Source organism: Eulemur rufifrons, chromosome 6 (genome assembly GCF_041146395.1).
Source record: "Eulemur rufifrons isolate Redbay chromosome 6, OSU_ERuf_1, whole genome shotgun sequence".
NCBI lineage: Eukaryota > Metazoa > Chordata > Mammalia > Primates > Lemuridae > Eulemur > Eulemur rufifrons.
In genome coordinates, this window is record NC_090988.1 from 41516504 (window position 1) to 41531396 (window position 14893).

At 38.0% G+C, this 14893-nt stretch overlaps 1 protein-coding gene across 1 annotated transcript in view; it reads left to right on the plus strand.

Moving 5' to 3' along the window:
- The window catches only part of CTSC (cathepsin C), a 37922-nt gene extending 32239 nt beyond the window's left edge, over positions 1 to 5683 (plus strand). The window contains exons 6-7 of the mRNA XM_069470946.1: positions 3338 to 3469; positions 4782 to 5683. Coding sequence (XP_069327047.1) covers positions 3338 to 3469; positions 4782 to 5284 — 635 coding nt within the window. The 3' untranslated portion in view covers positions 5285 to 5683. The remainder of the gene's footprint in view (positions 1 to 3337; positions 3470 to 4781) is intronic.
- Positions 5684 to 14893: the final 9210 nt, after the last annotated feature.

A 14893-nucleotide genomic window follows, 5' to 3' on the forward strand; every position in this document is an offset into this window, starting at 1 on the left:
TTTTCCACTGTTAGAAGATATAACTGAACATGGTCATACCATATGCAAATCACATTATCTATTTGAGATTGTGGAAATTTGATTACTGCAGAGCTCTGGCTGGGCCAGATCCACTTCTTACTCGTTATTGCACTGTAGTCTTCCTAAGGGATAATGGTTCTTTCAGAATCTAGACTGCCCTGGCTTTTTGAAACCAGGCACTAATTACCTTGGTAGCTGACACATTCTTTTGGGAAAGTCAGAGGCTTGGGGAAGGTTATCTTCTTTACTCATTCCTGTAATTGCTTTTTAAACAGCACATTCTGAGCCCTTGAATGTACTTGTGGTCCATCCCTCCCACAATAACTTATGAACAGATAGTGATGGTTTAATGGCTAATACTATTAAAGAGAGATTACTTTTATGTCTATAATGGGCCAAGAAAACTGGATGGCCAAAAAGGACCCTTTCCAGTCTCTCTTGAGATTTATTATTTCTTATAAGACTTGGTGTCTCCTGAAAGGAATGCGGGCTTTGTCTACTTATTCACTCATCTAGTTCTTTGACATCCCATCATTGGAAAGATGGGTCCTAAGGATAGTATTGTTTGGACGTTTTGAAAACAAATGGTTAATTTTGTTCTATCTAGTGACTACATGACAGAGAAAGAATATCTGAAAATTTCTTAAAATAGATGCAGACCTGTAAACAGAAAAGAACACTAACCTTGCATTAGGAGATGAGAAGACACGAGCCCCTGCCATCTATTAGCTGTGTGACTTTGGACGGGTCATCGCTTCTTTCTGAGCCTCAGTTACATATTATCAAGGAAGTAGTTTGTGCATTAGATGAATTCCAAGGCCACCTTCCAAGTGCTTCTCTTCTAATCTTCATAATTTAGATGATTCCTCAGCAGCAAAAGGAATGTATGGTATGGATCAATCTGAGATCTTTAGGGGTGGAACTTTAGGGAACATCAGAAATAGTAGTTAAGAGTAAATAGGGCTCTGACATTCTCTAGGTCCAGGGCCTTGTGGTATTGTTGAACTATTTGGAGAACTTTTAATAGAAAAACTTTAGATAAATTTAACAGAGTTTAATTGAGTAAAGAACAGTTTACGAATCAGGCAGTGCCCCAAACCAGAATAGGTTCAGAGTGATTCTGGTGTGTGGTTGGAGAGGATATATGAACAGAAAAAGGAAATTGGGTGTATAGAAAACGGAAGTAAGGTACAGAAACTGCCGGATTTGTTACAGCTCAGCATTTGCCATATCTGAACACAGTTTGAACAGTTGGCTGCCTTTGATTGGCTGAAACTTGGTGATTGGTAAAGGAGTAGGTTATAGTTGTTTATATAACCACTTGGGTTACAGTTCACTATATGGAGAAGCCTTTAGGCCAAACTTAAAATATGTAAGGAGGCAGCTTTAAGCTAAACTTATTTTAACAGGAGGTTCACATTAGAATCTAGGATTTTGCCTTCCTTATAGCTTAGAAACAAGTAAAGGTTGACTCTTTCCATTGAATTAACTTTATTTCATGGATGTAAATATGTATCTACTTGTTCATTCCTTGACTCATTCTACAAACACACATCATTGTGTTAGGCACCAAGACAAATCACATGTCCTGTGATCACTCAAACAGATCTAGTTTGGTTTGAGGAAAACAATGTAAGTCCTTCAAACAGAGTTCAGAATACTGAAGGCTGAGCATAGTTGCCTAGCTTTCCTTTCCCTCAGGGAGGAACAGACATCAGCAGTTACCTGGAGAAGGGAAAATCAGCAGCCCTCGTAGTATTTTGAATGCATAATTTTCTTTTGAATACTTTTCTCTCTAAAGAAGGCAGTTACTAAATTCAGATTTATTAAAGAGACTTTTTTACGTATAATGAGTTTTTTGAATTCTATAATTGACTGTTCATAAATCTTATTTTACATTCATAAGGGAATGCTCCCCATTCAAATCATCTGGTAAAACTAATATATTAGTACAGCAAATAGAATAACATACCAATTATGTAGAACTGGGTTTAATACCACTGTCTTGGATTTCGTACAAGCATATCTCCATGGAGAATTTGTGTTAGTGGCAAAAGTAAAAGAGACTAATAATAGAGATATTAAAATTATGCTCATTTCTTTCTGGAATTGTAACAAGTGCAAATCCCAGTGCTGTTGTATACATGCCATATTTTCTTATATGTATTTCTTTTACCCATGCATTTTGAAGAAACAGAACAATACTATTGTTCATATAAATTATCTCATAACACAACATTTTTCCTTTTCTTACAATAGCAATTATATTCCCAGCAAATGCATCTTAAGTAAATTTACTTTGTCCTTGCCAGAGAATCCAGGTGTTAAATGAAATGGATTTCTGTTCCCTTCTCCCCACCCCCATTCAGCTACTTTTCATCTTCCTCTGACCCATGTCTTAACTTCTTCATTGTCCACCTTAAATACCATATTCATCGTTATTATCGTTCTTTTGCCTTTCCTAGGCTTTGTTGTATTTTTTTGTCTTCTCTACTTGGATTAAGTCGAATGCTTTACAACACACCCACACCTCAGTCATTTTTAGGGTTAGTTTCACCCAAAATGCTTTGGAAAATACTGCTTGTCTTAGTCTTCTTGAGGTTGCTGTAACAAAATATTACATACTGGGTGGCTTATATAGAAATTAATTTCTCATAGTTTTGTAGGGTAGGAAGTCCAAGGTCAAGATGTCAACAGATTTGGTGTCTGATGAGGGCCCACCTCCTGGTTCACACACAGCTGCCTCTTCTCTGTAACCTCAAATGGTGGGAGGGGTGAGAGATCTCTCTTGAGGACTCTTTTATTAGGGCACTAATCCCAAAGTCATCTCCTAAACGTCCCACCTCCTAATACCATCACCTTGGGTGTTGGGATTTCAACATAAATTTTGGGGGGGGCATAGATATTCATTTCATTGCATCAGACATATTTAAAAGCTCACATGTGTCCCTCCACAGTGTTTTTTCAACCTGATGGTTCAGAACACTGTAGACATAAAGCCTTTCTTCATTATCAAGAATATTGTCAAATGCTTCTTAGAAATTAGGAGAGGTTTTTTTCTTTTTAGCTTCTAAAACATTCTCAAAAAAGGTCCCATACAGTAATATTTGCCTTTTGATGAAAAAGAGTGAAATCTTAATGTTTGTAAGCTCAGCAATGTGTTGATTGAATCTTCAATATTGTGCTCATCCTTAACAAACAGCAACAACATTCAGTGTAAATATATTAATTTTTCTGATCCACTCAGGTTTTTGTATGATTCTTTATGAGGCTTCAAATGTTTCTTGGGTTGTACATCTTTCTTTTCTATCTTCAGAATCTTGTGGCAGCTGCTACTCATTTGCGTCTATGGGTATGCTAGAAGCAAGAATCCGTATCCTAACCAACAATTCTCAGACCCCAATCTTGAGTCCTCAGGAGGTCGTATCTTGCAGCCAGTACGCTCAAGGTAAGTGTTGTATTTCAGGCACCATCTTATGAGCTATTTACCTGTATGTGTATGGCCATTGTTTGCAAAGGCAAAAAGGATGTTGTAGTAGAGAGAGCACAAAGTCTGTAGCTAGAAAACCTGCGTAGAAGTCCAGCCCTATCACTTATAAATGAATGGTTTCTCATGGCTTTCAATGCACCATCCAGCAAATTGTCAATAGTTATTATATATTGAGTAAGCACTGCCTCTTACGTACATTACCTACCTCTTTTTAAAACTCTGAGAAGGAAGTATAGTTCCTATTCATGGGGAACGGGAACAAAGAACTTTTATAATATTTGGGCAGTCACATAGCTTTTAAACATTGGGGTTTCAGTTCCAACCATAGTCTCACTCCAAAACCCAATTCCTGTTAAAATCATACTAACAACTGGTTTCTCTTTAGGAGAATTTTAAAATTCTATACTTAGGCTTTCAGAACAGGCCATAAGTAATATATGTAGAAAGCCCAGCTACAGTTGATTCAGGGAAAAACATTATCATTTTAAAGTTTTCTGCTGTCAAGACCAGATTTGGCCACTGGAAAGTTTCCTAGCACAGCAGTGAAACTGCTGGTGGATGATTATTTGCCAGTGAGCCTTTCATTTCCTTCTGAAATACTTAACTAAACACCAACATTGTTACTGCTAGACCCTGGGGGCTGCAATAATGTATAAAGATAGCCCTTACCCTCATGAAGCTTAAAGTTTAGTGAAGGAAATAGAAGTTAAATAATTGTGATGGTGAGAAGAACAATGAAGAAAAATTACAGGGTTATGGATGTGTTTAATAGGGCTAGTGCTATAGGAGAGAGGTGTGGGGGAGGATGTTTCATCAGGAGGCTGTCAGGGAAGACTTGCTTTTAGAAAAGCTGAGGATGGGGTCTGGCCATTTAGCAATAGCAACAATAGCTACCTTTTATTGTTTTTACATGAATTATTACCATCTGTATTTTACAGATAAGTAAACAGAGGTACAGAGAAGTTAAATTCTTCACACAGCTTTAGAGTTGAACTGATGTAGGATTCAGAGCCATCCTACTTAACCACCATGCCATAGCTACCTTCCATATTAGGTACTAAATAAATACATGTTAAATAGATGGGGGTGGGGAGTGAAAGGATAGTTAACTAGACAGATGACTGAAGTGACATGTAAGCTAAGGACAACTTCCAGGGGTGACATATAAAGAATAACAGAGCAGAGAAGAAAAATAGGAAATGGGACAATTTCTCCTGTGCCCTCTTCTGATAAGGATTATTTACTAACCATGTGTGTTATTCCTCCTCAGGCTGTGAAGGTGGCTTCCCATACCTCATCGCAGGAAAGTATGCCCAAGATTTTGGGCTGGTGGAAGAGGACTGCTTCCCTTACACAGGCACTGATTCTCCGTGCAAAATGAAGGAAGACTGCTTGCGTTACTATTCCTCCGAGTACCACTATGTAGGAGGTTTCTATGGGGGCTGCAATGAAGCTCTGATGAAGCTTGAGCTGGTCCACCATGGGCCCATGGCAGTTGCTTTTGAAGTCTATGATGACTTTCTCCACTACCGCAGTGGGATCTACCACCGCACTGGTCTGAGAGACCCTTTCAACCCCTTTGAGCTGACTAATCACGCTGTTCTGCTTGTAGGCTATGGCACTGACTCAGCTTCTGGGATGCCTTACTGGATTGTTAAAAATAGCTGGGGCAGGAGCTGGGGTGAGGATGGCTACTTCAGGATCCGCAGAGGAACCGATGAGTGTGCCATCGAGAGCATAGCAGTGGCAGCCACACCAATTCCTAAATTGTAGGGTTTACCACCCAGCATTCCATGCTGATCACCCTCAGTCACAAAAGGGGTTGGTTTATTTACAGACTGGAGACTTACAGCAGTAATTTCAGAAGCTTACACTCAGATTGCTGTGAAGATTTTTGTCTTTAAAATTCAAACCACCCTTAATTTTAATATACTTTCCTATGAACCATTGGCCTACATTTTTCTAAGTATTCAATTAAATGAGAATTTTATGAGAGATGGTGAGCTGTGAAGTAATGGATTTCGCTTAATCGCTTGTAATTCAAACAGATGTTATATTTTTTAAAAAAAAATCTATATGAAAACACAGACTTATTTTTAAATTTTATCTATCACAAAAAGATATGGCAATGATTATTAATATGTTTTAAGCTTTTTAAATAAATGATGTCTATTACAGAGTTTATGTGTACTTAAGGGAATATTTACCATTGATTCTTTCAGTTGGATTCACTTAGGTTACCCATGTAAGTAAGTACTTCTTTAAGAAGGAAAAGTAATTGAGGATATTTCAATTAAAAACAAAACTATGAACCTTTATGACGGGAGTTATACTCAGATAATGCCCAATGAACCCTGAAATCATTCCTGGATATTTAAGCCAGAGGTCACAGGGAAAAGAAATTGGGATTTTTGATGCAATCTAGATATTAGTTAAACTATTTCTTATGATGTGTATCTTGCATTTGGGAGTATTGGTTAGTCTTCATTAGGTGAGTAGTAATAGCTTAATGAGTGGAATATTAGTAGATTAGATTTGGATAGATCTTTAGGATCTGCCTGGGATATTTCACAGTGGTATGAAACCTCTATGCTGAGTAAACAGATGGGATCTATGAGAAGTGATGTGACAGGAATTAGGCAATCAGAGCTGTAAGACATAAACAAGAACCGCAAACCTTTTGGAGCTGGAAGGAACCGTAGAGATTATGCAATATAACCCTCTGCACAGATTGAGACTGAAGTTTAGAAATAGGACATGTGACTTGTCCAAGGTCACACAGCTGGTAAGTAGTGGAATCATAATGAGAACCTAGATCTTCTAAATCCAGTTGTCCTTGAACATCTTAGAGCACTGAATCTCAGCCCTTCCCATCAGAGTATCCCTAATCACCAGGAATATGAGTTGCATACTTAGAAATTTCACCTTGACATTTTGAGTCTGAGAGTTTTGTCTTAAACCCTTGTATTTTCTGCATTGTCTACAGTGATATTTTTATTTTCCTTAAACTGAAATGGTGCTTCAGAAGTATGTACCATGTTTAAGGTGTGGCTTCTTGGCTATCCTGGCAGGCTGCCACATACCTTTGACTTTTTCACCACACTGTGACACAGACGCAGATACTCTGAATGGGAGGCATAGCCTCCCTCCACCCTAAATCATTGGAAAGTCTCTAACAAGACACATTTATTTCTGTTACCTGTTGCTGATTGAATGTAAGTTTAGTCCTACTTTATGTTCAGCCTTGCTGCTAGGTGAAAATGTAAACAGACTTTTGAAATCAAGCATGAATTTTTTTTTTTTTTTACTCTGAAGATTTATAAAGTTACTAGCTGTCAGTTTAAAAGACAAGATTTTATTGGCCATGTAAGCATGAGTTTCTCCTCTGGTTTTCTAGTTGAATGACAGTCAGCTGACAACATATGAGAGCAACTCATGAAGACATAGAGCACTGGTGTTTCTGCATGATTGTATAAGAGCCCTGACTGAGCTCTTTAGTAAATTAATTACTGGCATTATTCATTTAATACTTTAGGAAATATTAAAAGGCTAAATACAGGTGTGACCCTAACTGGCTATGGGAAGCTAGATCTTACAAGCATGATTAGCTGAGGACAAGCGATAGTTTAAAGAGGTCCTGAGTTTTTAGAGATTGCAAAAGGGATTGCCCAAAACCAGAGCTCAAGTTACACTACCTTCAACCTTGATTTATGTACTGTAGCGATCTGCTTTTCCTGTTTCTGTAAGGTCACTTATTTCATCCACATTGCAGAATTCATTAAAGACATGTGATTAGACTGTTAAGCTGTACAAAAGAGCAGCAAGTTTTAGTATCTAAGACTTGTTTGTATCAGTGCTAATAGAACATATAATCAGAGTCTATTGACAAATTGAGCTGTAGAAAAAGTGGAAGGGAGCTGTGGCTAACCTCCCCAAAGATTCCCAGAAAATCTACAGGGATAATGTGCATGGATGACACCACAGTCCACAAAGAAATAAAATAATGTTTAGCTGGGCTCTAGCACACGTACGACTCTGGAGCTGTAGTGCCTGGGTAAGACTGCTGGCTCTGCCACTTTTTAGCCATGAAACCTCAGGCAGTTTCCTTAACTTACTTGTACTTCAGTTTTTTCATCTGCAAAATGGAGATAATGGTATACATACCTCTCACTGTCTCAAATCCTTCCCTTCTAAACCCTTGCTATCGCATCAAGGGAACCAAATTAATTTGCATGTGTATTTTTTAAAATAAATTACTTGCTATTTAAGCTCAGGCTTTTCACCATCCCAAGTGGGGGTACTGAAGATAAGTAAAAATAATGCAGTTTTTTTGGCCATCGAAACTTGCTCACTGAACTCAGGAACTGAGTAGATTTGGATAGTAAGGGATAGATGTACCTACTTCATAAAGTTCTCTGAGGGCTAAATGCTTTTTATATGTATGTAGAATAGTGCTTGCCATGTAGCAAAAAGTTTATAAATATTATTACTCAAGTCATCTTTTTCTGAATTCAAATTATAAAATCATTTAATATGAGGAAGCAGCTAAAATGTGTTCTATAAATAAGCTGTACCCTACTATGAGAGGGCAAAGAAAGGACTTAATGAGATTTTTTTTTAAAGGAGAAAAGGACATACAGAGGAACACTGGCACAGGAAACCCATAGAGAAAATGCTTTAAAAACTTTATGAATCAGGGAGATGATTTTTTTTGGGGGGTGGTACAGAGTTTTGACATCCCTCTTCCTGATCATTGCTTGTGTTCTGCCTATGGGGAGGGGAGAACAATTCTGAGAGATACTGGAGCTTGGAAGGCTACAGGAGAGATGAGTAACTAGACCCAGACAGGGAAAAGTCACTGCAACTTTGAAGTAAAAAAGACTAAGGTTAATCTAAGATTGTAACAATTTGATTTTCCTACCCAAGCTCTAAACAGCATTAGGATTAAGTAAGCTTAATAGATCCACATAACATTCATGCTGGATGGTTACCTAGTCCACTTCTGTCATTAAAAATGGGCTGCAAGAGGTAAAGCAACATGCCTGAGCTTCCAGCTAATAAAGATAAATCTTGACCTCAGTATGTCCAGAACTTTTTACTGTTCCTGTTGCCGCCTCCCAGTTAAGAAAAATGATGAAAGAATGTTTCCATTCTTCCTAAAGGTTGTCTAAATGCTGTGAGAGCAGTTAACTTCACCTTGTTCTGTGAAATCATTTCTAAGATCCTTTCCAGCCCTCGGAAATCCTGTTCTTATCTCTTACTGACAAGTACTCAAGTGCCAACCCATGTGTTGTGGTTTGGAAGGTTTAACGGTTTTTCTTTAAATATAGTAATGGGAATATATTTATATCTCTTCACTCTAATAAAGGTATATTTTTGGTCTACAGTTAAGTATTAATAGAAACTTCCTGACTCAGTTTGGAGAGCTTTAGGAATATTGGATTCTTCTGCTCTGATGGTGTATGTACTGGAAGTTGTGTATTGTTGGTGGGTCAGTTAGCCACAAGGCCTAATGAAATAGTAGCTGTAAAATATTGACCTCATTGAATTGTATTTCTTATTGAAAGTGTGACTTTACCTGAAATTGCCTGGCTATAAAATATATGCAACTTCAGCAGACTTTCTGGTCATAGTATGTCATCCTGGTGGTAGCAAACTAGAATTGCCAGAAATAACCTAAACCTTGGGCAGAAAATGCATCACATTCCTTTTTTGGTGTCTTCTTTTCTTCTTTCAGAAGTCCATTTACCAAGACACCTATTCTTTAAATGTCTTTCAAGAGTTAGTAGAAGAAATTTAACCTCTTGTTTTCCAACTTTGAGGATGTGATGCTATTGCAATACTTTTATATTGAATTCTATGTCCTAAAAGACAATTTGTTTTTTGAAATTCAATTCTATAGGTTAAATGGAGAAAGAGTGTGATAAACTTTAAACTCCCCAAATTGAGAAAAAAATAGCATACTTGTTCCTTCCTCTAATGCAAAAGGCCTAAAAAGATTGAAATCCTAGCAATCAATTGGAAGAAATAAGTTGGAGAAATAACCTCCTCCTGAGGAAATGAGGGAAATGCCATGAAGCTAAGGTTGTGCATTAAAGTAATCATTGAGGATTTTTTTTTTTCTGTAATGTATTTTCTGAACCTTCAAAAGTATTGAGTAGTTTCAGGGTAGGTTAAGATAAATGATGGAAAATAAATGCTTTTAGTATCAGCTTTTTATACCCCCATTGTCTCTTTTGTGAGGTTTCTGAAGAACTAAAAAGCCTGCTTTTCCTTTAAATTGACTATTTCTATGCCATCATAAGAAATAGACACTTCCCAAGAGATAGCAGATATGATCCTAGTTCTGCAGGCTAAAATTCAGTTGAGTAAAAAGGATGATCCTACAGAAAAAAGTAAACAAAATAGCATTTTGCAAATAGAGAACCCAGAAATAAATTCATGTATTTACAGTCCACTGATTTTTGACAAGGCACCAAGAATATAGACTGGGGAAAGGACACCCTCTCAATAAATGGTGCTGGGAAAACTGGATATCCATATGCAGAAAAATGAAACTAGACCTCTGTCTCTCACCATATACAAAAAGCGATTCAACATGGATTAAAGACTTAAATGTAAGACCTAAAACCATAAAACGACTAGATGAAAACATAGGAGAAATGCTCCAGCACATTGGTCTAGGCAAAAATTTTAGGGTTACAACCCCAAAAGCACAGCAACAAAACCAAAAATAGACAAATGGAACGATATTAAACTAAAAACCTTCTGCATGGCAAAGGGCAAAGGAAACAACAGAGTGAAGGGACAACTTGTAGAATGGGAAAAAATGTTTGCAAGCTATTCATCTGACAAGGGACTAGTGTGTAGAATATACAGGAACTCAACTCAAAAGAAAACAAATAATTCCATTAGAAATTGAGCAAAGGATCTGAATAGACATTCCTCAAAAGAGACATGAAAATGGCAACTGACATGAAAAAAATACTCAACTAATCATCAAAAAAATGTGAATCAAAATGACAATGAGAAATATCATCTTACCCTAGTTCGAATGGCTATTGTCAAAGGACAAAAAATAAATGCTGGTGAGGATGCAGAGAAGAGGGAACTGTAATAGACTGCTGGTGGTAATGTAAATTCATACAGACATCACAGGAAACAGTTTAGAGGTTTCTCAAAAAGCTAGAACTAAAATGATCATACAACCCAGCAATCCCACTACTAGGTATTTATCCAAAAGAAAGGAAATCAGTATATCAAAGTGATACCTGCAACCCCATGTTTATTGCAGCACTATTCACAATAGCCAAGATACGTAATCAACCTAAGTATCCATCAATGGATGAATGGATAAAGAAAATGTGTTTTTTATATATATATACACATTGGTATACTATTTAGTCATAATAAAGAATGAAATCATGCCATTTGCAGCAACATGGATGGAACTGAAAGTCATTACGTTAAGTAAAATAAGCCATGCACAGAAAGACAAATATGGCATGTTCTCACCCATACGTGGGAGCTAAAAAAGTTGATCCCATGAAGGTAGATAGTAGAATGATAATTATCAGAGGCTGGGAGGAGGGCTGGGAGAGAGATAAAGAAGTTGGTTAATGGGTACAAACACACAATTAGATAGAAGAAGTTTTAGTGTTTGATAGCACCATTTCTATCTTCTCTTTTAGTTAATTTGAAATATACGATATATTGTTAACTATAGTCTATGGTAATGGGAAGTTATAGTGATGGCTGGAAGCCTGTGCATGTGGGAAAACTCTGCCATGGAAGATAAACACACCACTCATCTCACCAAACATTTGATCAAGGTAAGGATAAGAAAGAAAGGGGTAGATTGTAATATTTTTACATGAAAGAGCATTTGTTTAAAGTATTGATCCTTCAACCCTGCTAGGCTGTGGGTCCTTTTGAGATTAATGTAAAATATGGATCCTACCCCCACAAAAATGAACATGCTCATGCTACATTTTGCACAAAATTTCAGCAGGCTCATGGAAATTACAAGTTCCAATACAGTAAGCTTGTATGTGTATAGGCACAAAAGTACCCATTCCAAAATGCAGATATTTTTACTGTTTTCTTTCAGTTATATGCTGTGAGGAACCATTGAAAAGGCTTGGCATGTGGGATTCAGAGGGCTGTACCAGTTAGACAACTAAACTTCAAGTTATCATCTCAGTCGGGGTCAGACCTTGTTTGGAAACTGAGCTCCCCATTTCTTCCCTGAGCAGGGTGGCTCTCTCAGTTCCCAGCCCTTTGTTTTGATTTTTTCTGGGGTTGAGATGTAGTCTTGTTCATGCTATCATCAGCTCTAGACACAAGACTCTGACCAGTAAAACCCCACCTGGTAAACTACACTCCCACCAGTGGAGAGACTTCCTCTGATTCCCACTGTCTGCCTTCAGGAAGTCTGCATTTTGTTCGGAACCTGGGGTCCCCATCACTGTACTCCTGCATCCGCAGGAGCACCACCATTGCCTCCCTCAACCCACCCCGGGAGCTTGCTGCTGCCTGTTCACCTTGACTGACCAGTGGACACTTCTAAATTACACTTTATTTTTATACCCAGTCTGTTCTGTCTTTATTGGTAATAATATCTTCCATTTCTCAAGGTCATACTTTGTGCTAGATAGAGTGGTAAGCCCTTTGCATACGTCATCTCCTTCAATTTCTTGTATAGATTGTTTTGTGGATCAGGAATAAGACCAGTTAAGTAACTTGCCCCCAAATACAGAGCTCATCCATTTTCTTGGGACGCGAACCCAGGTCTCCCCTTTGTTGTAGCACCACAGCCCTCTACTGCTCTGCTTCCCTCAGGATGTCCTTCCTGTGCTTTCCCAATGAGTGTGGGGGTCTTCCAGGTCCTGGCCCCTTTTGTCCTTCCTTATCTTTCTGTAGCTGTCATACTTGCACGAGCTCTGATAGATAAGATGCCTTCAGCATCTTAAACTAGGATAAGTGAAAGAAGGGTAGTCTCAGAGAGAGAGAGAGAAGAGAAGTCAGGCTGGAGGTGGTAAACAAGGAGTGACAAGCTCTATTTGAAACATGTTGACTTTCAGCAAAAGCAGTAAAGCTTTTCCCTTCAACAAGTGTCTTACCAGAAATGTGATAGCGATTCTTAGGAAGGATTTGGCAAACCTAACATTTAGCAGATTTGCAACAATTGTTGTAAGCTCCAATGGAGAGATTTTTTGGCAGCACACTCAGCCCTCCAGGGGAAATGGATTATTTTGCTTGCGAGTACAATAGCATGGGAGGTATTAGGGACAGGAACATTCCTTCCCATATAAAATAAATAAATAAAAGAAGAAAGATTATTGAGGTCCTCTCTGCTGTGTTTCATGTACCTCAGGATGGTGGTAGAAAGACATCAACCCCAAATCAGTTCACAGAATACATTAGGGTTCACAGAAAGTTTAAGTCTGGACACCAGATGATCTCTTTCTCTATACTTGAAATACCCACCTGCCAGGCTTATAAAGTTTGGTATAATAAAAGGAGTCAAAAAGAAGGAACCCCAGCAGTTTTTGCATGAATTTTTATTGAATTCAGTTCAGAGCCTTTTTTAGCATGAAGAGTGCTGACTTTGGCAAGTGTCCAGAAAACAATTATGGGAAGTCTTTCTGTTTTTGCTTTGGAGTAACTTTGTACCATTAATCACAGCATTATTTACAGTTGTAAAAAGTTGGAAACAACCTAGAGATCCAACAAATAGGAAATAGATAATTTATAGTAACAAGCTTGACAATCTATTATACAATATTAAAAATACCTATGCCCCCAACATAACAACATTAAGAAATATTTATGTTATATGTGGGAAAATTGATGCTATGTTTTGTTATGCAAAATGCAAACAGTCATGTAAGTGCCTTCAAAAGGGCAAGAGGATTATAAATGGATAAACAAGTTATTACCTTTATTGTTTGTGTTATAAATAACAGCTATGCTATAAATAGCAAAATGTAATCAAAATGTTCATTGCCAAAAAGGCCTCACCACATAAATATGCTCAAGTCTCTTTTTCCTTAAAAAAAACCACCAACTTTTCAGCCACTGCAAGTATCACATTACTCTTTCTTCCTTTCAACATCTAAACGCCTTCCATGAAGTTTCTTTTACCTTTTTACTTAATGTTTTCTCCTCAATCTGTTGAAATCTGCCTTCCACAAGGTCACGTCTTTGAATTTGTTTACATCAAGGTAAATGAAATCCACCTTGCTGCCCACAGCAGTTTTCAGTCTCTCAGCACTTCTTATTGGGTCACGCCTCCCTTAACCTTGCAGTTCCTGGCTTTCAGATCTCTATGTATTTGCGGTTTTCTTTTCAGGACCCTGGTCCTTCATCCATTCCCTAAATTTTACTATTCCTCTAGCTCCTGTACCGATCTCCTTTCCCCATCACTGCACATTATCTCTCAGTGAGCTTATTCATACTCAGTGTATTATCTATTTGCTGGTGAGTCCCAGAAATCTAGCCTTCATCTCCAGGGCGCCTGTTTTAGTTACCTATTTCTTGCAGCCTAACAAATTATCCAAAAACTTAGTTGTTTAAACCAACACACAGTTTTTAATCTTACAGTTTCTGTGAGTCAGGAATCCAGGCACAGTTTTGCTGGGTTTTTTTTTTTTTTGTTTTTTTTTTTGCTTCCTGGTCTCTCAAGGCTACACTCAAGGTGTCAGCCCATGGTTTAGAGTCTTACCTGAAGGCTCAACTGGAAAATGCTAACTCAGAGATTGTAAATGCAGTTTGGTTCCTTGCATGAACCTAGATGAAAGTCCTCAGTTCCTAGATGGCTGTTGACCAGAGGCCGCTCTCAGTGCCTTGCTGTGTCGGCCTCTCTAACGTGGCAGTTTGCTCCATCAAAGTGTACACGCTGGGAAAGCAATAGAGAGAGTGTACTAACAAGACAGGATTCATGATCTTTTGCACCCTAATCATGACAGAGATATATCCTCAATGTTTCCATATTCTATTGGTCAGAAGCAAATTACTCAAGGAGATGGTATTACATATACCTGAATACCAGGAGGCAAGGATCACTGGGGTCACGATTAAGGCTGCCTCCCATGGCTCTCAGGCAGGTACCTCATTCTGCATTTGTTGCATCAAGATAAATGCAATATGAGCAAACATTAACACATCATTTCCTTGTCCTCAAAGAAAGCTCATTTCCATCTTTTCAGTTAGTGGCACCACTACTTACCAAACTTTCAAAATCGGAAACCTAGGTATGATATTTATTCTTCTTCTTCACCCCCAGCATTCAATTAATCATGACCTCCTGCTAATTCTGATTTCTAAATAGCTATTATATCAGTCTCAGCTCAGATCTGTAACTTGTGTCACTGCTGTAAC